The 26,578-nt window shown below is 58.7% G+C and overlaps 3 protein-coding genes across 5 annotated transcripts in view; 1 reads left to right on the top strand and 2 right to left on the bottom strand.

Moving 5' to 3' along the window:
- Positions 1-364: 364 nt before the first annotated feature.
- LOC308534346 (bifunctional peptidase and (3S)-lysyl hydroxylase JMJD7) lies at positions 365-22,848 on the top strand. 2 transcript variants are annotated; one of them, XM_081112828.1, is made up of 24 exons: positions 365-442; positions 6,069-6,222; positions 6,296-6,549; positions 6,866-6,922; positions 7,399-7,494; positions 7,707-7,783; positions 10,729-10,801; positions 11,094-11,536; positions 11,810-11,838; positions 12,021-12,063; positions 12,311-12,365; positions 12,621-12,748; positions 13,056-13,139; positions 13,425-13,462; positions 14,250-14,385; positions 15,800-15,936; positions 16,177-16,399; positions 16,553-16,670; positions 16,947-17,084; positions 17,273-17,377; positions 17,521-17,700; positions 18,013-18,179; positions 18,728-18,914; positions 19,034-22,848. In XM_081112828.1, the coding sequence occupies exons 1-24, from the start codon at positions 379-381 to the stop codon at positions 19,285-19,287; spliced, it is 3,240 nt and encodes a 1,079-aa protein (XP_080968954.1). In that variant the 5' UTR covers positions 365-378; the 3' UTR covers positions 19,288-22,848. The 2 variants fall into 2 exon arrangements, with proteins under 2 accessions (XP_080968954.1, XP_080968953.1); XM_081112827.1 differs by lacking the exons at positions 10,729-10,801; positions 11,094-11,536; positions 11,810-11,838; ... (13 more) ...; positions 18,728-18,914; positions 19,034-22,848 and adding exons at positions 8,012-8,171; positions 8,244-8,756.
- Positions 19,295-26,578, bottom strand: part of SPTBN5 (spectrin beta, non-erythrocytic 5) — a gene marked incomplete at both ends in the record, with an annotated part of 19,877 nt that continues 12,593 nt past the window's right edge. The window contains 3 exon segments of the mRNA XM_081092308.1: positions 19,295-19,596; positions 20,403-20,453; positions 22,325-22,515. Coding sequence (XP_080948434.1) covers positions 19,295-19,596; positions 20,403-20,453; positions 22,325-22,515 — 544 coding nt within the window.
- Positions 24,750-26,441, bottom strand: LOC308534324 (splicing factor 1-like; the record flags this gene model as incomplete). 2 transcript variants are annotated; one of them, XM_081112798.1, is made up of 2 exons in its annotated part: positions 24,750-26,205; positions 26,255-26,364. In XM_081112798.1, the coding sequence occupies one exon, from the start codon at positions 26,094-26,096 to the stop codon at positions 24,750-24,752; it is 1,347 nt and encodes a 448-aa protein (XP_080968924.1). The 2 variants fall into 2 exon arrangements, with proteins under 2 accessions (XP_080968924.1, XP_080968923.1); XM_081112797.1 differs by having other exon boundaries at positions 24,750-26,441.

The raw sequence follows: 26,578 nt of genomic DNA, 5'->3' as shown, positions 1-26,578 counted from the left end.
GCAGGCAACAGAAGGCGCTTCTTGCTCGCTGCATGGATAGTGGAATCGGGGGTGCGCTGGGGCGGGGAGAAGGGAAGCTCGATCCAGGCAGCGGCTTCATCTGTGGGGACCCGACGAAGTCGTGGGAGTGCGGGGAGCTAGAGCCCTGGCGTGGGCCTCGGGGAGGTGGAATCTTCAGGAGGGGAGGGCGGGGCCTTCATGCGGGGAGGGTGGGGCCTTCATGCGGGGGGCGGGGCCTTCAGGAGGGAGGGCGGGGCCTTCATGCGGGGAGGGTGGGCCTTCAGGAGGGGAGGGTGGGCCTTCAGGAGGGGAGGGCCGGCCTTCATGCGGGGGGCGGGGCCTTCAGGAGGGAGGGCGGGGCTTCGGGGCGGCGGCGTCATGGCGGAGGCGGCTTTGGACGCCGTGCGGAGGGAGTTACGAGAATTCCCGGCGGCGGTAAGGGGTGAGTGGGTTCGCTGAGGCTGTGGTGCCTGGCGTTGACTGCAGGTCAGTCTCAGGGCGTGGGAGGCACGCCGGGCCTGGGTCCCCGAGTCGCGTGGCCCCGGTGCTTCCTGGGGCGCGCCCTAGTTCTTACCCTCGAGGAGCGCAAAACCTCGTGCACGGAGCTGGTTGATGCCTCCTCTCGGATCACTCTAATGCCGAACCTCCTCCGCCCTTGTTTGCGCACCCCCGTGGGCTCCTGAAGGAACTGGCCGTGCGGGTGCCGTCCTGTGCCCCACAGCCGGCCCGCGCTGATAGCCAGGGGCCCGTTGCTGCCTTCCCCCGTTCCGGCCGCGAAGTCCTCCGGGTGGTGGGACTCTCCCTCCCTGAACCGCTGCTGGAACTCGATTCTAGAGCGACTCCTCCCAGCGGGGGCGGGCAGAGCTCGGGGCGAATCGGCGGCGGCGGTGCCGGTGACCCCTGGCCCCCGCCGCTTGGTTTTTATTTTTCTCCCTTCTTTTTCCCTCCCTTCCGCTCTCCCCTTCCTATTTTTAAGCGATTTCTCACCAATGAATAGAACATGGGCACATGACTTAAAAAATAACGGATTTATAATGTAAAGTAAGCTTTCTTCCCACCCTAAGCCCCAGCTTTGGAAACAGTATCTTTCCAAAATACTGTTCAGCCCTGGCTGGTGTGGCTCAGTGTTGCTCACTGGTTAGAGCGTCGGCCTGTGCACTGAAGGGTCGTGGGTTTGATTCCGGTCAAGGGCTTGTGCAGGAGGCAACCAATCTATGTGTGTCCCCCCCTCCCCCTCCACTCTAAAAATCTGTGGAAAAAAATATACTTGGGTGAAGAGTAACAACAACAGCAAAAATGCTGTTTGTATCCACACACAAAACTGTATGCTTCCCTTTTTATACAGATGATAGCCTGTTAAACATACTCTTCTGGGTATGTATCTTGGAGATCCTTCCATATCCCTGTACCGCAATCTTTTTCACACCTGGGTACTAGTGCTGTAATTTACTTAATCAGCCCACTCTTATTGGACATTTAGGTCATTTCCAATCTATTGTTTCCAGTAGTGCTGCAACGAATACGTTGAGCATTCATTTAGCAGATACAGTCATGTGAGGCTAGGTGATTTCGTTGTTGGGCAAGCATCATAGAGTGCATTTACACACACCTACATATTATAGCCTGCTACTATAATTGTATGTGCTGTGCGTACTTTTATGTCACTGCCAGCATCACCACAAACCTTATGGGACCACCGTTGCATTTGCAGTTCATTGTTGATCAAAACATTGTTAAGTGGCTCATGACTGTACTTAAAGCACTTCAGTGTGCCAGGGCCTGTTCAGTGTGTTTAGGGTACATGACCGATCGCTGTCCTCAGAGAGCTTACAATTCCAAGTGAGGAGACAGACCATGAGTCATAGGCACACTGAGTGAGTAGATTATGTAGCAAAGAAACGTGTTCCAGGATAAGTGCTATGGGAGAGCGGGGGACAAAGCAGAATGATAGGCCTCAGTGCATAGGGCTGAAGGGCGGGTTGCAAATTTAAGTCAGATGGTCAGGATGGGCCTCCTTGATAAGGCTACATTTGAGCACAGGCTTGAAGGAGGAGAGAAGAGCACAGGATAGAGGGCAGGGACAGGCAAATGCCCTGAGCTGGGAGTGTGCCTGGTGTGTTCAAGGAGCAGTGAGGAGGCACTGGGCCTGGAGCAGAGAGTTTGTGCACATGTGTGAGTGTTATTGGCTAAATTTCTAGCAGAAGAATTTGGCCAAAGGAATTGTTCGGATCCCTTTTGAAATCCCCTCACTTCGAAAACCCAGGAGAAAACAGTAGCCTTTCACTAAAGCAGGGGCGGCGAACCTTTGTTCTGCCAAGGGCCACTTGGGTATTTATAACATCATTCTCGGGCCATACAAATTATCAACTGAAAAATTAGCCTGCTGTACTGGGTCAGACATTTAACTCACCCCAAAGCCTTGGCAGGGCCGGACCACTTGATTTTTGTGGCCTTGTACGCCCCGCCTTATACGGCAGGCCGATGTTCCTTACCCCTGCTCTACAGGAAGGACTATTAAATGCTGAGGAAGTAAAACTGAAGTAACTACAGAAACTACAAAGGGTTAAAAAAAGAAAAAAAGTCCGTTTTCCTGTACTTAAGAAATCCTAGCGAGGACAAGAGGGAGATTTACTGAGCCCCTTATTACCCCCACCCCCAGCCCCACCCCAGGGTGACTGCTTTAATGGGCTGACATGACTGGGAAGGCCCTTCGCCAGTTTCTCCCCTCTGCTCCCTTATCTGCTTGGCAGGTTTCCTCTTACCCTCTGTCCATGAAGCAAGCACACAGGCCAGCTCTTCCATTTCCGTTTTCCTGGGCCCACCAGGGTCTGTTTTCCCACTCAGTTCCAAGTTTTGATCTAATGACATTCACTTTCCAACTGATTGCAAAGCAAGGCAAAGATGACCCGTGAGATGCGGTTGTGAGAGACAGAGCATGACCCCAGAGGGAAAATGAATGCAGTGGCCGATTGGAGCAGGAGGCGGTAACCCCCCATGGCGGGTTCAGACAGGCTAGACCTCAAGGATGAAAATAACAAAGTAAAGCCCTCTACCCTTTACAAAAGCCAGGAGCAAGGCATTCTAGACTGAGTGGGCAGCAGGAACAAAGTCTGGCGCTGCCTGAGGAGTGTGCGGTAAGGGGCAGGCACCAGGCACAGACGGGAAAGGAGGCTGGGCCTGAATGCGTGACAAGGCAGGCAGTGTTCTGTGAGGAGTAAGAGCTAAGTCATCAGAGGATGTTCTTACTGGGGGTGTGACAAGATGAGACTGTATTTTAGGAAATGACTGGGGCCAGGGTGAGTGATGCTTTGCGAGGAAGTAGAATTAAGCCAAGGAAACAAGTTGGTTCACTGTAGCAACCATCCTGCCAGGAGATGGAGACTGTCATCCAACCACTAAGCAAATATTTGCTGAACACGCACTGTGTGCTCAGTATCAGTCTAGTTCCCGGGGAAGCACCTGTGAACAGGACAAGCATCCCTGCCCTCATGGAGCTCACATTCTACCAAGAGAGAGACTAATAAACACTTGGATAAGGGAAATACGTAGTGTGTTAGATGGTGATAAATGATAGAAAAGTACAGGGGCCTGGCTGGTGTGGCTCATTTTGTTGGAGCGTAAGTCCTGTGCGCTGGAAGGTCTCAGGTTTGACTCCTGGGCCTGGGCACATACCTAGGTTGCAAGTTTGATCCCTGGTTGAGTTCAGTCCTTGGTTGGGGTACATATAGGAGGCAAACAATTTATGAACCTCTCTCACATCGATGTTTCTCTCCCTCTCTAAAATCAAGTTTTTTGTTTGTTTGTTTTTTTTAAAATATATTTTATTGATTTTTTACAGAGAGGAAGGGAGAGAGATAGAGAGTTAGAAACATCGATGAGAGAGAAACATCGATCAGCTGCCTCCTGCACATCTCCCACTGGGGATATGCCCGCAACCCAGGTACATGCCCTTGACCGGAATCGAACCTGGGACCTTCCAGTCCGCAGGCCGACGCTCTGTCCACTGAGCCAAACCGGTTTCGGCCTAAAATCAAGTTTTTTAAAAAAGGAAAATAAAGGAAGGGGTATAAGGGTTATTGGGAGAAGGTTACAGTTTTTTAAAGGGTGGCCTGGTTCATTGCAGCATTATTTACAGTAGCCAAGATCTGGAAACAGCCCAAGTGCCCATCAGTAGATGAGTGAATAAAAAAGTTGTGGTACAGCCCTAACCGGTTTGGCTCAGTGGATAGAGCGTCAGCCTGCGGACTCAAAGGTCCCAGGTTCGATTCTGGTCAAGGGCATGTACCTTGGTTGCAGGCACATCCCCAGTAGGGAGTGTGCAGGAGGCAGCTGATCGATGTTTCTCTCTCATCAATGTTTCTAACTCTCTATCCCTCTCCCTTCCTCTCTGTAAAAAAATCAATAAAAATATATTAAAAGAAAAAAGTCGTGGTACATTTACACAATGGAATACTACGTAGCCGCAAAAAAGGAAATCTTACCTTTTGCAACAGCATGGATGGACCAGGAGATTATTATGCTAAGTGAAATAATCCAGTCAGAGAAAGACAAATAACATATGATCTCGAATGTGGAATCTAATGAACAAAATAAATTGATGAATAAAGTAGAAACAGAGGCATAGGTACATGGAACAGACTGATAGCTATTAGAGGGGAGGGGGGTTGGAGGACTGGATGAAAGAAGGTGAAGGGATTAAGAAAAAAAACCACACAAAAAACCACACAGGCACAAGAAAACAAAACAAAACAAAAAACTCCACATAGTCACAGACAACAGTGTGGTCATAGCCAGTGGGAAAGCGGGGTCGGAGGAGGTGGAGGTGGTCAAAGGGGAAAGGGGATGGAAAGAGACGTTGCTGGGGGCGATGGGCACACGATGCAGTGTGCGGATGATGCTTTGTTGAGTTATATGCTTGAAACCTGTATGGTTTTGTGAACCAATGTCACCCCAATAAGTAAAAAAGAGGGGGCCATGGAGGGAAGCCTCATTGAGGTGACATTTGAGGACCCAAAGGAGGTTGGTGAATGTGAACACCAGCAGGGCAAAGGAGGAGGGGGTGGTTTGAGAGACATAAGGAGGTAGAATCAACAGGACTCGGAGACAGTCAATAGGATGACAGGAGTGAAGGAGAAGGAGATTTTTATTCAGGTGACCCAGGACCACTAAGACACCTGCCCAGGTGGCACACAGCACAACCTGCCCAGTGCACACGGCAGCCTGGGTGTCTGAGGATGGTGATGCTGTTCGCTTTTCCTCCTGTGGTTTTGTGAGGCAGGCAGTCTCCCCATTTAGGTTGTAAGTTCCCTGAGATGATGATTGGCTCATCCCTTGAAACCTCCACATTGGCCAAGCCAAGTACTGGGCACATTCGAGGTGCTCAGTAAGTATCGCTGTTAGAAGGTGCTTTCCACAGCCTCAGCCCAGCCCTTAACCTTGGGCCTCAGCACTACTCATTCTGGAGCTCCCAGTACCACCTCCGTGCTGCCTTTCCTACTGGATGCCAGGAGGTTGGCCACTCCGGAGTGGAAAGCCGAGGGTCCATGGTACAGGCCAGGCATGGTCCATGGTACAGGCCAGGCATGGTCCATGGTACAGGCCGGGCATGGTCCATGGTACAGGCCGGGCATGGTCCATGGTACAGGCCGGGCATGGTCCATGGTACAGGCCAGGCATGGTCCATGGTACAGGCCGGGCATGGTCCATGGTACAGGCCGGGCATGGTCCATGGTACAGGCCGGGCATGGTCCATGGTACAGGCCGGGCATGGTCCATGGTACAGGCCGGGCATGGTCCATGGTACAGGCCAGGCATGGTCCATGGAGGGTTGGGATTAAGGGCTGAACAGTAGTCCTGGCCCTGTCAACTCTTGTGGCCCAGAGTGGTGTGTTTGTGAGTACGTCACGCTTTGTCCCTTAAATGTCCCTCATCTATTTCTGATTGTCCAGGACCCCGTGGGCATTGCCTAGGGACACGGGGTGGCCTACCCGGAGGGCGTCTCTGATGCAGGCGGTGGGGCAGCGGCAGGATGTTACTGGCTTCAGCCCCCGCTCCCCTCTTTCTCTCAGAGCTCAACGTGCCTCTTGCTGTGCCTTACCTGGACCAGCCCCCAACGCCACTCCACTTCTACCGGGACTGGGTCTGCCCCAACAGGCCCTGCATCATCCGCCACGCCCTGCAGCACTGGCCAGCCCTGCAGAAGTGGTCGCTCCCCTACCTCAGGTGGGGGCCGCCCCGGGGGAAGTGGGTGGTGCTTTGTGGCATCTGGGCGTGGGCCGAACGTCCGTTCTTCCAGAGCCGCAGCGGGCTCCACGGAGGTGAGTGTGGCGGTGACCCCGGACGGTTACGCGGATGCTGTGCGAGGGGACCGCTTTGTGATGCCCGCCGAGCGCCGCCTGCCCCTGAGCTGCGTGCTGGACGTACTGGAGGGCCGAGCCCAACACCCAGGAGTCCTCTACGTCCAGAAGCAGTGCTCCAACCTCCCCACCGAGCTGCCCCAGCTGCTGTCTGATCTGGAGCCCCACGTGCCCTGGGCCTCCGAGGCGCTGGGTGAGTGGAGATGGGGGACCTGCTTCTTCTCGTCACTGATGACTCGGCCCACACTCTTGGCCCTACAGGGTCAGGTGCTGTGCACTGAACGCTCAAGTCTCCAGGCCTCAACTTCACCTCAATGAATGGAAGGTGGCTGTCCCTCGCCAGTGGCCCGCCTCTGCCCTTTCCCTCTGCTCTCTCCGTTTCTTCTGGGTCCCTAGAAAGCTTGGCCAAGGCCCACCTGCGTCCTGGCCCAGCATCGCTGTAAGGTGGTTACTCCAAGCCTCACCTTCAGGCCCCCCTCCTAACTCTCCCTCTTCCCTCCCACCTGCAGGAAAGATGCCGGATGCTGTGAACTTCTGGCTGGGGGAGGCGGCTGCAGTGACATCGTGTAGGTATCAGGTGGGGAGGAGGCCAAGGGTGGAAGGTTGGGCCTTACGGAAGTTAGACTGACTTTCCTCTAAGATTTCTTCTGGGATTCTAGGCTCAGACGCAAGAGGGGGTCCCCCTGGCAGCCCAGGTGGGGAAGGTACCCATAGCATTGGGGGTGAGGGCATTGTTTCTTCTACGTCCCTAGAAAGCTTCGCAAAGGCCATCTAGGTCAGGGGTGAACTCGGGGGAGCCCTGTTTGCTAGAATTCTCCTCAGTGGAGATGAGCCCAGGGCCTGGCAAGTGTCAGTCCCTGGAGGGCAGAGATCAGAAATGCCTGCAACCCACCAGGCACCTTGGCACCCCCTCTCTGCTCTGGCGTGGCGTGCTCTTCTCTTACCCACAAGCTGTCTTGGGGTGCCAGGTGTCCAGCATGGTTGTTTGCCCCTCCTGTGCCTGGCCCCTCACATCCCTCCCGGGGCTCCTCTGTGTTGGCAGTGCATAAGGACCACTATGAGAACCTCTACTGTGTGGTCTCGGGAGAGAAACACTTCCTGCTGCATCCGCCCAGTGACCGGCCCTTCATCCCCTATGGTAAGGGGCTCGGCCTGCGGGGCTCTGGGGCGCACGCAGCCCAAGGTGGAAGGGCCCTGGGCTGGCTGGTGCCCGGGCCTGAGGTGTGGACAGTGTCTCTACTGCATGGGGACTCCTGCCCCTGCCCCTGTGCCAGGGAACAAGCAAGTGGCTGTGGCCGGCAAGTTGTAGGCCACCTGAGGGTCCCCACACCTTCCCCCCTCTGGTTTCAGAGATGTACACGCCAGCAACCTACCAGCTCACGGAAGAGGGCTCCTTTAAAATGGTGGATGAGGAGGCCATGGAGAAGGTGTGTGTCTTGTTCCTGGGCCCCAGGGAGAGGGAAAGGGTGGGAACCTGGACTCTGAGGAGCAGGCACAAAAGAGCTGGGGTGGTGGCACCTTGCTCTGAAAAACCCCTACATCTGGGGCCTGCCAGTGCTGAGCAGGGCAGGGCCCATGGTGTTTACCTTTGGAAAAGATGGAATTAGAGGGCCTGGGGCTTCGAGCCTGTTCCCTGGCATCCACCGTGTCCCCAGGTGCCCTGGATCCCCCTGGACCCGTTGGCTCCAGATCTGGCTCGGTACCCCAGTTACAGCCAGGCCCAGGCCCTTCGCTGCACGGTGCGGGCTGGTGAGATGCTCTACCTGCCGGCCCTGTGGTTCCACCATGTCCAGCAGTCCCATGGCTGCATCGCTGGTGAGGAGGTGGGTCAGGGAGGCTGGAGGTCAGAAGGGGGACCCTCGTGCTCAGGTCTCGTTCTCCCTGCAGTGAATTTCTGGTATGACATGGAGTATGACCTCAAGTACAGTTACTTCCAGCTGCTCGACTCCCTCACGAAGGCCTCGGGCCTTGCCTGATGGAGGCCTGGTGAATGAATATTGCCCATGACAACGTGTGGAAAAGGTGGCGCCTCTCCCGGGCCAGGTCAATTCTAGAGGCAACGTGGAGTCAGAGCGTGCTGGCCCCTGGCCCAGCTCGGCTTGCGACCAGCTGTGTAGGATCTCTGGAGGCGGACCGGAGCAGGAGGTCCCTGCAGTCCGGGCGTGGCTCACCGGTGAGGCAGCAGCCTGCACTGGAGGAGGGGTGAGGCGCCAGGTGCAGCACTGCCTCACCCCCGTGACCCTGGGTGAGTGTGTGCCTCGGAGCACTGGGGACCTGTCTGTGAGACAGATCGTGATGGTTCCTGCCTCCGGGTGTTGTGAGCACCGGAGATGGTGTCTGTGAGGGCAGCAAGGCTGGCGCAGCGGAAAAGCTCAATAAAAGATGGCTGTGATCTGTGTGTGCCCCGTCTTCCTGGCTCTGTCTCATTCCCCAGCTCCAGGGCAGCTGCTGGGCTGTGGTGCCGAGAGGGGACAGAAGCCCGCCCCTCCTGAGACTTCCTCTGTGGAAGGAGTGGGTCTCCGAGCTCAGACCCCCTCCCCACCAACCGGGCCCTGGAGATGGGAGCCCCCTTTCCCGACTGCCAGCCCAGAGGCCTCATCCCCCAGCACCAGCCCAGGGCTGGGGCGGCCGCTTTGAAGGGCTGTTTCAAAGAACAAACCACGCCCCTGCCAGGTCATGATGGGGCCTGGGGCATTCCTCAGATTGTCCAACCACTTCAGCCGGACTGGGCATTCCTGTCATACTGGCATTGGGAGATTGCAAAAGGCCCTGTCATGGGGGGCACGGCTCTTCCGTTTGCTGCTGCTCTGGGCCCATCCCCTGCTTTCCAGACCTAAGTGGCTCCCGCAGACCCCACCTTCCAGTCTTTTTCTGCTCAGCCTCGGACAGCGAGCTCTCCTGGGGGCCCCCTTTCCAGGTGAGAGCTAGGAGAGCAGGGCGGGTGGGGTGGGCACAGATGCTGATGGCTGGAGAGGATGGGTCTTTGGGGTGTTGAGCCCCCACCACAGGGAGGCCAGTGGTTTCATATGGGTTTCAGATGCTTCATTTCCTGTGCAGGTGGCTGGTCCAGGAAAGAGTGGGGCTTGGGTGGAGCAGAGGCGGTGGGGAGGGACAGGGGAGGAGCTTGGAGCCGGCTGGGGCATCCCTGGCTCTGGATGAAAGAGCTGGCAGTCCTCAGTCCTCCGGCCACTGCCTGGCACACCTGGTTCCCGAGGACTCTCGGCCTCATGGCTCTCGCAAGACAGGTAGGGAACTGGGCTCCCCTCTAACCCCTGGCCCCCCGAGGCCTGGCGTTTGCTGTCTCAGCAGAGCTGCGGGCTTCTTGGACCAGGGTGGCAAGCAGACGCCAGGGAAGAGGCAGGGCGTTGGGATGAGGGACTGTCCTGAGTTCCGCCTGCCCGAGGGAGAGGCTCCAGGCCGAGTTCCCTGGCACCGTGGACTTGGGCCCTGGCAACGCAGTCCCGGGGCCCCAGAGGGAAGTGGCTGCTCCATTGCTCCTCTGACTCAGTTGCTTGGGGTGGGAGCCCAGGGCTGACACTGCTATTAGGCGAGCTTCCCCGGCCCTTCTCTGGACTCCGCCGTCCATCAGGGCCCTCTGAGGCAGGACGCTCTCCGAGGCAGGACGCTCTCCGAGGCAGGGCTGGAGGCCAAAAGGAAGTGTTGGCTGGCACAGGTTTTCCCTGCGTGGCAACCTGCCAGGGTCACAGGCCAGACCCAGGGTTCTGGGTTTAGAGGGAGCTGCGTGAGGACCATTGTTAGCCGGACCTTGTGGGACCTGAAGGACTTGACCACCTGTGGGCAGTCTGATCTGGTAACTGCTGTCCCCACCCTAGTAGAGCCCATTTCCAGAACTGTGCCCTGGCCAGCGGCAGAGAGAGTGTGTGTGTGTGTGGGGGGGGGGGGGGGTGCAACTCAAACAGGGGGCGCAAGGCCTGACAGTGCCTTTCCTGCCCCCTGCCCAAGACCAGCCTGGGCTGCCCATCCAGGGTGAGCTGGGGAAGCGGGTGAAAGGAGACTTAGTGTCAGGACCGGAAGCGGGTTAGTGTGGGGTTCGAGAGCACAGATCTGGAGCGAGCCTGGTCCGATCCTGGCCCTGAACCCTTGGCAAGTGCCTACTTAGCCTTCCTGTTTCGATTTCCTTGTGGGTTGGTCATCGGGTGGTTGTGTGATTAGATGAGTTCATGTACAAAATGGGTCCAGAGCCGGCCAGAGCGTGTGTTAAGCGTTGGCAGGGGTCGCCTGCAGGTACCAGCCTCTTTCCTTCTGGGCAGGGCTGGGCCTTTGGGTCCAGGACTCGGCCCCAGCCTCTCCTGAGGCCCTTGTCTCCTTTGGGTCTCGGCCTGCAGCAAGCCTGTCCCTTTCTCCTCTGCAGGCAAAGGTGCCCGAGACTTGCCTGCTCACCATTCGTGTCCTACAGGCCCATGGCCTGCCCTCCAAGGACCTAGGTGAGTGCTGCCCAGGGCGGGGAACAGGCTGCAGTGGCATTCGGAGTGGGCAGGGGCAGTGCAGAGAGGGGAGTAGGGCTGGGCGTGCAGGGGGGGCCTGGAGAGGGCGCCGAGGGGAGGGCTGCAGGGAAGTCCCAGTCGGGGCTCTGCTTCCGCTCTTCTGCCTCCGACCCAGCCCCGTTCCTTGGTCTCCGGCTCGTCCGGGGCTGCCTGCGGGGGAGGGACAGGGCCTGTGGGGCCGGGCGGGGCAGGGCTCCTGGCCGTCATGGGTGCTCGCGCCTTCTTCCCACAGTGACCCCCCCGGACTGCTACGTGACTCTGTGGCTGCCCACGGCCTCCAGCCAGAGGCTGCAGACACGCACAGTGAGCAACAGCAGAAACCCCATCTGGAATCAGAGCTTTCGCTTCCGCATCCACAGGCAGCTCAAGGTGGGCCTGGAGTCACCCCGTCCACGGCCACTGTCCCCGTCCATGGCCACTGTCCCCTCCCAGCCCCTCATTTCGTCCCACTCACCTTCCTGCGCACCCTCCTTCCTGAAGCCCCTCCCTCTGTTCCCCTTCCAGAATGTCCTGCAACTGCAAGTCTTGGACCAGGACCTTCTGACCAGCGATGACCCCGTGCTGTCGGTGCTGTTTGACGTGGGGGCGCTGCGGATTGGGGAGTCCCGCCGCGAGTGCTTCCTGGGGAGCCCTCAGGCAAGGCTGCGTCAGGGCCGGAGGGCGATGCTGGGGAGGGTGGCTGGTGTGTGGCCCTTCTCCTGTAGCTACAGTCCCAAGAAGCAGTCCCATCCCAACCCTCTTTCTGGACACCTAAGCCCAGGGCAGCTTTCTTGGGGCGGCCAGAGAGGGACGGAGCAGCCTGGTGATGGACAGTCGCTGTCCACCACGGGTCCCAGCCCCAGCTGGCGTCTGGGTTGGAATCTGCTCTCCCCCCCCCATAACTTCCTCCTTCCCACCCCTCACCCTTTCTAACTTGTTTCTTTCTGTGTCCAGGGTGAGCAGCCGCAGCTGGAAGTTGAATTTCGGCTGCAGAGTGTGTGAGTCGCGGCCATGGGACAGTCCCGGGTGGGCGTGCTTACTTCGGGAGGGACGGGGTGCAGGGCACTAGAGCTGACCCCATCCCTGGGGACATCCAGCGGGAGAGGAGGAATGCCTGGCTTCCTTGGGGGGCACCTGGGAACCTGGACCCCCGCTTAGGGTCGCTGGGGGCTCTTTTCAGGACCGACTGTGCCGAGCGGCTGGTCAGCAATGGCATCCTGGTGGTGAGTCTAGAACCCTCCCTGCAGCCACCTGCTTGTCCTCCTCCCCGAGCTTCAGGCCCACCATGGGGGTCGGGGGCGGAGCTGGATGGGGGTCCCTGGGATTTCAGTTCCTCGGGAGGAAACAACCTCAGGGAGTGCTTGGTGCCTCAGGCCAAGGAAATAAAGGGCTGAGGAGCAAGAACCAGGGTGCTGGGCGGGTGGGAGCCTCTGACAGGCGGTGTTTACGTCGGGGGCTCTCTCATGTCAGGCCCGGGAGGTCTCCCGCTTGCACGTTCGACTGGAGGAGGCTGGGGACCAGAAGGGTAAGTCCCTGACCCCCTGCAAGAGCCCTCAGCCCTTTCTAAGGGGGCCTGGCACTAGATGCCCTCTGTCCTCAGGCGGGAGCAGGGGCTTTCCCCCTTGTTCCTCGGGGGAGGGACATTCCATCTCCAGCCTCATCCTGGGCCAGACGCCCATCTCAGTGCAGGGAGGGAAGTACCCGAGGCCCCGTAGGCAAGACCAGGGCCTCTGTGGGCTCAGGTCCTGTTCCCAGCCTTTCTGCTCGTTCCTGTTTCCAGGGTCAGAAGGCAGAGTTCAGCTTGTGGTTCCCGGGTCCTGTGAGGGTCCCCAGGAGGCCTCGGTGGGCACTGCCTCCCGCTTCCACTGCCTGGCCTGCTGGGAGCCGGAGCTGAGCATCCACCTGCAGGTATGTGCCGTGGCTCCGTGAGGCTGCAGAGCCTTTCCCTCCTGCCCTCAGCACCTGCTCCCACAGTCCCGCTGCTCACCTTGAGCCCCCAGCCCCACTGGGAAGGGTCAGCCCCACTGGGAAGGGTCAGTCCCACTGGGAAGGGTCAAGCCCACTGGGAAGAGTCAGGCCCACTGGGAAGAGTGTGAGGCTGACATTGACCCCGTGGCCCCCTCCCGCTGTTCCTGTCCCTCCCAGCAGCACTTGGTGGCGTCCTTGCGGGGAAGGAAGGGTAGAGAGTCTTAGTCCTTCTTTCATGCTCCTGCAGGATGCCCCCCAGGAGCAACTGAAGGTGCCCCTGAGGGCCCTGCCCTCTGGCCAAGTGGTGAGACTCGTCTTCCCTACGTCCCAGGTACTGGTCACCGGAGGAAGGAAGCCAGTGGCACAGGCAGGGCCGGCTCAGGCCTTGAAGGGCTGGCCTGCGTCAGTAGCAGCTCTGCCCTCGAGCCACACCCTGGATAAGTGCTGGACCAGGCCCCGGGGCGGTCCTCTGAGCATCCCTGCTTCAGGTGTCAGGCCGGCCCCCGGGAGATGGCTGTGGGCCCAAGGGAGCATGGGGACATCGTGGGGTGTGGCTCGGGCTGGAATGAGAGGAACGGGTGGCCCACCTTTGTGACGGGAGCATTCATGTTTTCAGGAACCGCTGATGAGGGTGGAGCTGAAAAAAGAAGAAGGGTGAGAGGCCGGCTGGGCACTGGGAAAGGTCGGGGGAAAGCAGCTGGGACAGGCCGATGGCCAGGCACTCCGCCTGGAGGAACGGAGAGGAGCGAGTGGGGGGCTCCCAGCACGACCGCCTGACTTCTCTTAGGTGCTCAGGGGGGTGCTCCACGGCGGAGCACAGCGTGCGGGAGTCTGAGCAGACAGGGGCTCTTTTTCACATTTTGCATTAGTTGGAGGGGTGTGTGCCTAGCCCTGTGCCTGGCACTTAGGAGGCACTTGATAAACGTTTGGCTGGAAAACAGGTGGGAGGCGAGGAGAGTGATTTGAGGCACAGAGAGGGCAAGGAAAGGAGAGGAGAGAATGGCACCACTTCGGGGGGCAGTCATTGTCGGGGGGCCTTAGCTGACCTTCACGAGACCAGGAGTCACATGCCTGCTCACCACGAAGCGGGGGGAACACCGGTTTCCGTCCCCTCTGGAGTCGCTTTTGAGTGGGTGAGGGAGAGAGGCTGAGAGGAGGAAGTGGGTTGGGTCCCACCGGGGGCCTGTCTGCACCTGGGACTCCAGAGGGGCCTCTTTAGTCACAGTGAGTCCTCCACTACATTCCCCGTGTGTCCTCGCGTGCGGCTGGGTCCCCCGCCCCCCCTCCCATCCGCACGTGTCACACCTCTGCCAGGACACAGGAGAGGTGAGAGATGGGCGAGCAGAGGAGGGAAGACACGCAGTACGCATTTCAGGGAGGCAGGCCCAGCTTCCTCTCGCTGACGAGGCCAGGCGCTGCCTCATGGTCCCTCTCCACGCAGACCGAAGGAGCTGGCCGTGCGGCTGGGCTGCGGGCCCTGTGCTGAGGAGCACGCCTTCCTGAGCAGGAGGAAGCAGGTGGTGGCCAGGGCCCTGAGGCAGGCCCTGCGGCTGGACGGAGACCTGCCCGAGGATGAGGTCTGCGGGCTGGGCCGGGTGGGGCGGGCGTCCTCGGCCCAGAGCCCGGTGCTGAATGCTGGAACTGGGGGCTCCCTAACCACACGCGCTGGTGCCGAGCCGGCTCTCCCTGCCCATGCTTCCTGCCCTCTCTCTCTCTTGTTATCAGGAGCTTGGTCACATCAGATGTGGAGCTTCATGAGACAGGTGGAGGTTTAAGCTGCCCACGGGGCTAGCTTTCCTTCTCGTCGTTTCTTGATCCTTGACCTGTCCTGGGTGGTGAGGCCGGGCCTGGTCTGACCGGTCAGTAAGACGTACATACAGCCTGCGGGCCTGGGATGGTCCCTGGGGGTTCAGGTCAGCTCCGGCATCTCCTAGAGAGACGCCTCTCCGTGGGAGAGGATGAGTGGCTACAGGGGAGATGGCCCTGGAGCTCCCAGAAAGTGGCCACCAGGTCCTAAGGGGTTAGAGGTGAGGAGACGAGGCCTGGAATTGTCTGGCCCGTTTTCCCTGGAGTTCTTAAAATCAGACAGTCCTGACCCTCAGGAGGCTACTTCTGACTAGACCCTCCTCAGCAGGCCTGACTAGAACCGGTCCCAAGAACCCTGATTAGATCAAGAGCCCTGATTGATTTCATAGAGGAAGGGGGAGGGAGAGAGAGAGAGACATCAATGATGAGAGAGAATCATTGATTGGCTGCCTCCCGCATGCCCCCCACTGGGGATAGAGCCAGCAACCTGGGCATGTGCCCTTGACCGGAATCCAACCCAGGACCTTCAGAACACAGGCCAATGTTCTAACCACTGAGCAAACCGGTCAGGGCCTGATTAGATTTTGAGCCGCCTTATCTGTGGGCGAGCTGAGCGGCCCCTTGGGTTACTATCTTCTCTTCCTGTGGCTTGGCCTTCCCCCTCCCTAAGGCCTCTCTCTCTCTCTCTCTCTCTCTTTTTCTCTCGCTCTTTTTTTTTTTTTTTTAATATATTTTATTGATTTTTTACAGAGAGGAAGGGAGAGAGATAGAGAGATAGAAAATCGATGAGAGAGAAACATTGATCAGCTGCCTCCTGCACACCCCCTACTGGGGATGTGCCCGCAACCCAGGTACATGCCCTTGACCGGAATCGAACCTGGGACCTTTCAGTCCGCAGGCCGACGCTCTATCCACTGAGCCAAACCGGTTTCGGCCGCTCTCTCTTTTTTAAAATGTATTTTTATTTCAGAGAGGAAGGGAGAGGGAGAGATAGAAATATCAATGATGAGAATCATTGATCAGCTGCCTCCTGCACACCCCCTACTGGGGATCGAGCCTGAAATCCTGGGCACGTGCCCATACTGAGAATCGAATCTTGACCTCCTGGTTCATCGGTCAATGGCTTAACCACTGAGCACACCTGCTGGGCCCTCGGGCCTCTCTGAGCCTGGCTGCCTCTTTCAGATCCCAGTGGTAGCTGTTATGGCCACTGGTGGTGGGATCCGAGCAATGACCTCCCTGTATGGGCAGCTGGCCGGCCTGAGGGAGCTGGGCCTCTTGGATTGCGTCTCCTATATCACAGGCGCCTCGGGATCCACCTGGTGAGCTGGCGGCAGGTGGGGTGCAGAAGCTGGGGGGTGACTGGCTGGGTTGTGGCGGGGGTGCAGGGGTAAGGCTCTTAGACTGCACAAGCCTCTCTGACCAAATGGGAGGGGCCTAGAGAATGCGTGTGCCAGAGAGGAACGCACTCGGGGGCCCCGGGAGGGCGCCTGCCAGGCTGTTGTCCCAGACCAGAGCCCAGCGGGGTCCTCGAGTGATGGTCCCGGCTTTGGCTTTCCCAGGGCTTTGGCCAACCTCTACGAGGACCCAGAGTGGTCTCAGAAGGACCTGGCAGGGCCCACCGAGCTGCTGAAGGCCCAGGTGACCAAGAGCAAGCTGGGTGTGCTGGCCCCCAGCCAGCTGCGGCGGTACCGGCAGGAGCTGGCCGAGCGTGCCCGCCTGGGCCACCCGGCCTGCTTCACCAACCTGTGGGCCCTCATCAACGAGGCGCTGCTGCATGATGAGGTGTGGGCAGGGTGCAGCCTGGGGAGCGGAGTGGGTGGCCAAAGCCGCGGCGAGGTCCAGAGGTGGGAGGGGTTGGGCAGCAGGGGTTGGGGAGGCTCAGGCACCAGGAAGCCATGGCTTTAGGTTCAGATCATCTCCCCACCCCTGCTCCAGCCCCATGACCACAAACTCTCAGACCAGCGGGCAGCCCTGAGTCGCGGCCAGAATCCTCTGCCCATTTACTGTGCCCTCAACACCAAGGGGAGGAACCTGACCACCTTTGAGTTTGGAGGTGAGGAGCCTGGAGCTGAGACCCATGCTTTCGTGGTTGGTGGGTGAGGGGTAGCTGGGCACTATACCCACTCTTCTGGGCCAGGCCCCACGCTTTCCAGAGACTCATTCAGGCTTTGGGATGCGGGCCAGGGCCTTGGGCCTCAAGCCCAGGTGCCAGTCATAAGGCTGAGCCTTCAGGTCACCAGGCTGCCCTGCGTGAAACTGTGGTGGATACGTTGGTACCGAGGGTCCTCAGGCTCTGGGCCCCGTGGTAAGGCTGTGTGCCTCCTCGCAGAGTGGTGCGAATTCTCCCCCTACGAGGTTGGCTTTCCCAAGTACGGTGCCTTCATCCCCTCCGAGCTCTTTGGCTCCGAGTTCTTCATGGGGCGCCTGGTAAAGCAGCTTCCTGAGTCTCGCATCTGCTTCCTGGAAGGTGAGGAGGTTGGAAGGCTGAGGAGCTGGGGCAGCAGGGGGAACAGGCCTGGGGGTGGGGTGTGGGGTGGGGGTGGGCCTTGACCTTCCCAGTTCAGTCACTGAGACGTTTCCTGGCCCGGGACCGGCCTTGGGGAAGGGTCAGGTTGTGACGGGGTGGAGGACTCTCCCCGCGTGTCCCCTGTTCAGGTATCTGGAGCAACCTGTATGCAGCCAACCTCCAGGACAGCTTGTACTGGGCCTCTGAGCCCAGCCAGTTCTGGGACCGCTGGGCACAGGACCAGGCCAACCTGGGTAGGTGCCTTCTCCTTGTAAGGATGCGGCGGTGCAGCCAGTGGGCTGTATGTGGGGGAATGTGGACTCTCGGGCCTGGAGTAAAGGCCCAGGGGTGCCATTTCCTGACTGACACCCCACTTCCTCCCCTCTTGACTGTGCAGACAAGGAGCAGGTCCCCCTTCTGAAGATAGAGGAGCCTCCCACGGTGGCCGGCAGGATAGCCGAGTTCTTCACTGACCTTCTGACGCGGCGCCCACTGCCCCAGGCCACCCACAACTTCCTGCGTGGCCTCCACTTCCACAAGGACTATTTCCAGCATCCTCACTTCTCCAGCTGGAAAGGTGCCTACCTTTTCCTCCGTCTCAGCTCTCCAGAGTCATCCCATGGCCACCTGAGCCTTGGTCCAGATACCCACCTCGTAACACCTCGTCCCCATGCCCTTTGAGCTCAGTTCCCTAGGCTGCTTGGAGCCAGAGCCCCTTTTCTCTCCTTATGTTGGGGATCAGGGCCTCCAGAAGTGGGGGTGTTGCTTTGGTGAGAGCAGGGCGGAGCGCAGGGTCTCCACCAGCAGCAAGGAGCTGTCATTGGGCCGGAGGGGTTGGTGCCCTGAGCCCCATGACAGCTGCTTCACCCCATCCCTCCAACCTTTCCAGCCACCAAACTGGACGGGCTCCCCAACCAGCTGACACCTACAGAGCCCCACCTTTGCCTGCTGGATGTCGGCTACTTTATCAACACCAGCTGCCCGCCCCTCCTGCGGCCCACACGGGATGTGGACCTCATCTTGTCGCTGGATTACAACCTCCACGGAGCCTTCCAGGTGGGCTGCGGGCAGCTTGGGGCGGTGGGCAACCCCAGGCCTGGCCTGCCTTCCTGGCTTATGCCTCTAGGGCCGTCTGCTCTGGAGTCCAGCGTCTGGCTCCTTAGGGGCTGTGACAGTGACACTGTGTGAATGGGAAACCGAGTTCATAGGATCCACAACCAAGGGAACTCGGCTGCTCAGGAAGTGGGGGCGATGGGAACTGGCAAAGTGGCTAAATGTGTTTTACATGTGGGCCCCTTTTGCTGCTCCGCACCCCCGCTTGGTCCCTGCTTTGAGTTTCTGTGCTGGTCCAGGGAAGGTTTTTTCCTCCCAGTTGCAGTATCTGGCTTTGTTAGCGCCCCGTTCAGGTGAGCCCAGTGGAAGGCTGTCAGATTCAGAGCGGTTTTCCATCTCTCCTGGCTCCGCTGGGTCCACCAGAGTCTGCCTTGGCCTCTGGGCACGAGGTCCTGAGTGTCGGGGGACCTCCACGCTCAGTCAGCCCGCTGTTGAGGACACTGGGCAGCCCTCGGGCCAGCCTCTCTGATGCCCCTCTGCCCGCCTTGCAGCAGCTGCAGCTCCTAGGCCGGTTCTGCCAGGAGCAGGGGATCCCGTTCCCACCCATCTCGCCCAGCCCCGAGGAGCAGCAACAGCCTCGGGAGTGCCACCTGTTCCTGGACCCGGACCGCCCCGAGGCCCCGGCCGTGCTGCACTTCCCCCTGGTCAACGACTCCTTCCGGGAGCACTCGGCCCCTGGTGAGCCACCGTCGGCCCCTCCTGCGTCCCGCTCCATGCTTTATGCCTTGTCGAAGGCGACCCCAACCCCGCCCCCCAGTGCCTTTCCTCCATGCCTGGCTGCACTCTCTCCCCACCAGGGGTCCGCCGGGCAGCTGAGGAGAAGGAGGCTGGGGAGGTGAACCTGTCTTCATCCAACTCCCCCTACCACTACTCGAAGGTGACCTACAGCCAGGAGGACATGGACAGGCTGCTCCACCTGACGCATTACAACATCTGCAACAACCAGGAGCAGCTGCTGGGGGCCCTGCGGGAGGCGGTGCAGCGGCGGAGGCAGCGCAAGCAGCGTGGCCCCAGTGACGGTGGCACCCTGACCGGGGGCTCCAGCCCCTGACTCTCTTTCAGGCTCGCTCCCCATCTGTCCGGCTGCTCTGGTTAAGTGGGGCAGAGACGGTCATCGCCAGGTGTTCCAGGACCTCTGGGGGTGTGGATGGCCCCGTCGGAGGCCGCAGCCCTGTGAGGGCCTGCCCCACGGTCTGTACCCAGCACCACCCGGATGTGGCACTGACGCCACCAGCGAGCCTGCCACAGACACTCCGGGTGGGTCGAGCCTTCCGAACGGGCTGGAGCCTGGTCCCTGAGATGCGGGCCGGAGACGGCTTCCTCTTAGTCAGGGGAAATTCTGTGTCAGCTGGGGGTGGAGCTGGGGAGCCCAGAGCAGCACTGACCAGATTTGTGTGAGGGTTTAAAGCCCATGATCTTGTCTGTCCTCCCTTCCTTGTTACCTTGAGTAGTTGTACAGCGTAAAATAGAGCGCTTTCTCTATCACAGAGGTGCATACAAATGTGAGGCGTTATTGAGGTTCTGTCATTGCTGCCGAGAAGGGACGTGTTATTGCAGCTCTTGGTTACACGGGGCAAAGACTGGTTTAAGAAACAAGATGTTTTCCTGGTTGGTGGCTCAGTGGTTAGAGCATCAGCCCTATTGAAGGTTTGGTTCCCAGTCAAGGGCATGTACCTGGCTGCAGGCTCGATCCCTGGCCCTGGGCAGGGTGCAGGTGGGAGGCCACCAATGTCCTGTCTCCTCTCCCTCCCTCCCTTCCACTCTCTAAAGAAAATCAGTGGAAAAACTGTCCTTGGGTGGTAGGATTAACAACAACAAAAGAAATAAGAGATCTCCCCAGCCACCTCCTGGAGCTAGCGAGTCAGCGTGGGCTCCCCCTGAAAGGTGGGTCATCTGCTCCCGGCACCCTTCCTACGCAGGCGGGAGGTCTCTGCTGCAGCCGGGCCCTGCCCTGATGAGCACACTGGAGGGCAGTGACAGTCCTCACCTGGTCAGGGACCTCGGGGTGTGCCGGGGACTCAGCCAGGGCTGCTTCCTGTCCCGCAGTAAGGATGGCCAGACCTGGGGCCAGATGAGCCAGCTGTGGCCCGGGGGACCTGTCTGTTCCTGAAGTCAGGAGGGCCCTGGTGGCAGAGTCTCATTCTGGGGCCTAGAGGGTGTCCTCACTTCTGTCCCTGAGGTTTGGTGGTACCTCGGGGTTTGCTCCAGGGCCCAGACCTGTGGAGAGAACAGGAGGCAGAGTGACTGTAGGGCCTCGTGACCCCAGAATCTTCTCCACACATTCGTGTCTCAGGCTACTGGCCTCCCTGGGAACACCTACCTCCTCCTAACATCCACGTGGGATGGGTACTGGAAGCCACCAGGCAGCTGCAGGAGTGAGCAGGGGTGTGAGGTGGATGGGAGATGACCGGTTCTCGCTGCCTCTGTCTGCCCTGGCCCCGCGACCCTAGTCCCTGTCCTGGGCCGGTGGCTAGAGTCACAGAGCAGAAGAAATGGCAGCCTTAGAAGCCACACGTCACCTGAATCCTAAATTGGAATCAGTGGGCCCTGCAGGAGTGTGACTGGATAATTTACCAGAGACCACAGTTGTTCTGCCTCCCGTTACGCTGTGAGTCTCCCCCGGCATGAGCTGTGTAGCTGCGGGTCTCTGTGTATTTGTCTCTGTGTGTGGGTCTTGGGGTCTGTGTCTGCTGACAGCCTGACTCCTGGTCTCTCTGGGAGCAGGGTCCTAGGACTGGGGAAGGCAGAGAAGATGGGGCAGAGAGCAGGGACAAGAGCAAGGTGCAGGAGGGTCTGGCTGTCCTGCCAACAGGCTCTGTCTTGGAGAGGAGGAGGAGAACAGAGAATGAGGGGTATGTGGTCCCAGGTGACAGAGCCAGGCTGCATTCTAGCCTGTGCCAAGGCACCCGGGTGCCCCGCACCTCGGGTCTGGCCTGAGCAGGAAAGGTGGTGGGAGCCGCCTGCGGGAGCTCCCGGGGCCAGGGGTGGCCGTCGGTGAATATGGGCGTCTCCCTCAGCGAGGAGGGTGGGGGGCAGCCATGGCATCTGTGGAAAGGGAGCCTCATGACCCTGATTCTACTGGCACAGTTGAGAGCGAGCCAGGGGTTTGCACCAGATGGGGTGGGTGGTCAAGGGTCTCAAACATGGTGTTACTCCCTCCACTGGCAGTCTCATCTCTGAGAGGGTGCATCTGTGCTGGTCCTGGAGGCTCAGGACGCCCACCCACACACCCAGGTGCCCTGCCTGCGTGGCGTGGCCATGCTGGGCGCCTCCTCCGTGCACTCAGCCAGGGAGTCCAGAGGTCTGGGTCTGAGCTCTGGGCTTAGACTGTGGGCTGCAGAGCAAGAGAATACCGGTCAGCCCCAGGCTGGATGCTCGGCCAGCTGCAGACGGAGTCCTGCACGCTCCCTCCTATGGTCTGAATATCCCCCCCAACCCCCTGGCCAAGGTGATACTAGTAGGAGGAGGGGCCTTTGAGAGGTGACTAGGTCATGAGGGTAGAGCCCTTATAAAAGACCCGGAGAGCACCCTCGCCCTTTCCACGTGTAAGCACAGTCAGAACGTACCACCTGCAACCGTAAGACACCCTCACCAGACACCCAGTCTGCCGGCACCTTGATCTTGGACTTCCCAGCCTCCACGACTGTGAGAAATAAATGTTGGTTATAACCTACCCAGCGTGTGGTATTTTGTTGTAGCAGCCTGAACAGACTAAGATGTCCCTGCGTCTGGAGCTCCCTGTGCACTGAGAATTGTCCATGTGGGGGTGCTGCACAGCCATGCACCCGGTTTCCCCAAGCGCATCCTGCCTCATAGAAGGCTAAAGATTGGCGGGCTAACAAAGGCTCAGTCTGAAGGAGATTCAAGTCCCTGCGGGATTCTGGAAGGACATCTCAGGGAGATCCCAGGGGAACAGACAGTGTGAGGAACGGAGCCAGGAGCCCAGCGAGACGGGGGAGCAGGAAGGGGCTCCTGGGAGAGCCCCAGCAGCTTCAGGACATGCCCTGAACACACTCCCTCGTGCAGAGGGTCCCGGGGCTGCTTTCTCTGCATCCCTCCTGTTAGTGCTGGGCTTGGCCACTGTCTACACGACACCCCAAGGGAGTGGCCATTGTCCACCAGCTGCCGCCCCTCCTGCTGTACGCCCTGGGCTTGAAGGCAGTGCTCCTCGATTTCTCGCCCCAGCTCCTCATGCTGCCCCAGGAGCCGCTTGGCCTCTGCCATGTCCACAGCCAGCTCCTCCGAGGACACCAGCGCCTGCTTCTCCTGAGCCTTCCCTCTGTGGGGCAGGCAGAGGAAGCTGCTGTCAGGGTCTGGAGGGCAGTGGGCGGGGCGGAGGGAGGGAGGTGGCAGTGGGGTGGGGGAGGGCAGGGAGGAGGTGGAGTCCTGTTGGGGTCCAACCCCAGCAGGTCCAGGGGTTCCCAAAGGTGTGGACGGAGTCCGCGAAGAAGGAATGACACGGAGACAGCGTTCAGTTGATCAGCAGCCTAGCCAGGTTCTACAGCCAGGTTCTGTGCTTTATTGTCTTCTTATGTCTGTATTTATACCAGTTGATTTTTTTTTTATGTTGCTTTATTCTTTTTGGTTTTTTTTTTTTTAATAAATCTTTATTCAGATTATTACAGTTGTTCCCCTTTTTTCCCTCCATTGCTCCCCTCCACCCAGTTCCCACCCCACCCCATGCCCTTACCCCCCCCACTGTCCTCATCCATAGGTGTACACTTTTTGTTGCCGGGTCAAAGGTCATACACATGGAAAATGTAGCTATTTCCATCCGCAACGTGTCCCTGTGTTCGGAAAGGTCTCTCACGACTTGTGCACACTCTGCTCAGAAAGGGTACGGAGACATGTAACGGCTTTTTAAAATAATGTGTCCTCTTATGTTTAAAATGAGGATTTCGCTACCAAAACTGAGGAGAAAGCAACACTACAGCTGCTCTCGGCCTTCTTGCCCTTTGAATGATAGATGTGCTTAGGGCTGTGTGCTGGTTCGCCGGCCGTCGACGAAGCCGTCTGAGTGGCTTGCATGGTTCCGCCAGCTTCCCAGGGGCCATCGCAGCCTCGCAGGGACCGTCGCAGCCTCACAGGGGGCGCCGCATCCCACGTTGGGGGTGAAGATGCGAGTCAGAAGCTCCTCTCGCTGTCTCTCCTGCTAGAAGTTTCTGAGAGCTGTCTGCAGGTGCTGGACATCATACTGTAACTGGTCAACATGAAGTTTGGCATTCTGACTTTTGTTGGGAGGCTCCTTGCTGGACAAAATCTCCAGGCGTTCTAGCTGGCTGAACATCTGGTATGCTTGCTTGGGTTTCGTTTTCTACTAAGTGCACAGATTGCTTGTCTGCCGTCTCCCGGCATCCCATGTGAGACTGGATATGGCGGACCCACCTGTGTGTTTGCTGGTATAGAGGTTCCATGTCGCCGGCCCAGCCGGGTCCAGCTCCGGCATCCTCCAAACCTGTTTCTGCTTCTTGAGTGTGTCCCTTATAGGTGGGAGGAGTTGAAGTCTGCAGTTTGTTGGGTTAAGCTGCAAAATCGCAGGTGGTTCCTTTTGTGCCACTGGCACAGCTTGGGCGGAGATGTACATTGAGTAGGGCGGGGTCTCAGGGAATCACCAGGGCGGAGCAAGCAGCAATGGCGTCTCCACGACTCCTCGCCTCCCCGAGTGCCAGCGAGCAGCTCCACGAGAGAACCACCCTCATTTTCCGACCCGCTGCAAGGCCGTCCCGCCTCTCCATGTAGGGGTCTGGGACCTCAGAATCCCACCCCAAACATGCTCAGTGGATTCGAGAGTTAGTAACCCCTTCCGATTGAAAAAAACCGCGCATCCAGTTGCAACCTGATTAAAGTGATTAATTACCCACCTGGCACTTAGTTAAGGGGTTTTATCCCCTCCCTAACTTCAGGGGAAAATTCCTACCTGGGGAAACAACCTTTCTCAGAGAGGTGACCTTGGTTAAAACACACAGCGCCAAGAAGGGGAGCCAACATATTAAGAACAGTATGCCATATACACCAGGTCCCTTGAAACATATGCTGTGCAGATGTTTCTTCCCTGCAGCGACTGTGTCAAGCAGCAAGGATGGACCGGCTTCCAGGAACTTCCCCCTTTTTTATTTTTTAAATGCTAGCTCATGCAAATCAGCGGCCACCTCTCGGATTGGGTTGTTTAAGACTCGGAAGAAGACTGACAAGCAGTGATAGCGAGCATAGCTATAAACATAGTGATGGAGTGCACAAGGAGCCCCATTCCTGTAGAAGGTTGCTGCCTCTTCAGTCAAGGGATTTCAGCTGTCCTCAAGTCGGTGGTTTGGTTGTCCTTGTTGATCTGGCTAGCGGGCAGCGTCATTGGTGACAGGCTTCCCGAAGCTTCAGTGAGTTGAAGGGCTGCATCAAAGGGTCCATCAGGGCCGCGCTTGATGGTGGTGTTGGTGTCCAGGGGGTGAGTCAGCTGTGCCCTCTGGGTCGGCCGATATGGATGATACCGGCGCGGAGGAGGGTGTCCACAAAAATAACTCAGGCTGCTTTGCCGAACCATCCTGTCCACCAGGGGTGCTGCTGAGGCTGTCTGCCTGGAAGGGTCACCAATGGACGGGGAAAGTCCTCACTCTCATGGCTCGGGCCATCGCTGCTGCGGGGAGGGATCTTTGCTGCCATGGCAAGGGGGTACTGGAAGCCATACTGCTGCTGGGCGGAGGGGGTGGTGGAGGCTGCTGCTGCTGCTGTTGTCATGGAGGAAGAGGACCAGTAGGCGGGGGAGGAGGTTGCCCAGTGGGTGGCGGCGGCGGTGGCGGCATCATGCCCATAGGCAGTGGTGGCACCATGCCATTTCCTTGATGTAGGCGATAGACCCCAGCGCGTACTTCCCAGGTACTGATCCATCGGAGGAGGGTCATGGTGCCCAGGTGGGTGGGGGCCCTGGCTCATCGGTGGTGGTGGTGGCTGCATCCAAGGAGGTGGGGGTCCATTAGGGTTGTGCTGCATGGGATGCCCACCATGCCCACCTGTGAGGCTGGGTAATGGGTGTGGGAAGCTGTGGGGGCCGCCTCCAGGCCCACCTCCATGCATGCCGTGGTAGCGCCGACTCTCTGAAGGGCCAGAATTCATCCAGGGTGGGCGGCTCTGGATGGCAGACATGAGAGACGGTGGAGGGGGGTTGTTGGCAGGAGCAGCAGGCCGAGGTGCACTGGCCAGAGGTGTGCTGGCAGGCCCAGAGGTGGAGCCCACAGATGCTGGCACAGGAGCTTCACCCAGTTCAGCCATGAGGGACAAATATTCTTTATCCATCCGAGCTTTATCCTGAGCTGACTGCGGGTCACCAGGCCTTTGGAATTTGCAGTCAGAAGCAATGTGGCCAGCCCCTCCACACTTGGTGCACACTGTAGTATTGGTAATGCTACGGGTCTCTGAGCTCTGCCAGGGTCTTAAGATCCGGTTATCATCTTCCCTAAGGGTCCCATTCAAGCGAGCCAACTCCCGAAGTTGCATCTTCCGAAGGTCATTCTGGTCCTCAGGGGTCTCAATCCCTTGCTTCAAGATGTTTCTTATCTGCTCTACTGCTTTCTTCACATTCTCCATGGTGTTGGCGGTAACCAGGGCATGAAGTGGCTCGTCTTCTCCTGACAACATCTGGCCATCTTTGTGCCCAACTTTCCCTTCTTTCACAGACCCTTTCCCCCGGATCATGATCTTCGCATTACACTCCTTCTCTATGTTCTTCAATGTGTTCCCTCTGGGCCCAATTAGCAGCCCCATAAAGTTGATTTCTGGATACTCATCTTGTGGAATCATTACTTTATCGCTCACACGCGTTGCGGGTTTGTAATCTGCGGGTGGCTTGAAGTCAGGGTTGAGAGCAGCCATTTCTGTGATGAGGTTATGCCGCTCCTCTTCCAGCGCCTTGCGGGTGCGGAACTCGCGGGTGTTAAGCCGCTTCCCCTCACCATTGTAGATGGGCTCCGGGGAAGGGGACCTGTCCGCAGGGTTAGGGGGGATGCCCAGGTCTCCCGTCCGCAGTTTACGAGTCAGGTCTTCTATCTGCAGTTGCACTATGTAAGCTCTCTCTGGTTCCCGAGTAAGTCCAGGGGGGATCACTGTAGGCACTCCTGGAATCACCGTTTTCTGCTCCATTGTGTCTTGATCCCAGCGGCTCCTCTTCCGCTTCCTACTTGGGAAGCCCAGCGGGGTGGCGTTCGCTCCGGTAGCCATGGCGCCCCCGGGACCGCACCAGCGCCTCCTCTTCGGTGGCTTCTCCGTAGGGAGCCTTCCAGGGGGAGGGGACTCGACTGTGTTGCCTTGGGACGCGTGGAGCCCTTCCTCTCACGTGGCCCGTGAGACGCACAAAG

Source organism: Myotis nattereri (assembly GCF_964212035.1).
Source record: "Myotis nattereri genome assembly, chromosome: 1".
NCBI lineage: Eukaryota > Metazoa > Chordata > Mammalia > Chiroptera > Vespertilionidae > Myotis > Myotis nattereri.
The sequence above is the reverse complement of the archived record's forward strand: the minus strand, read 5'-3'. Positions and strand labels throughout refer to the sequence as shown.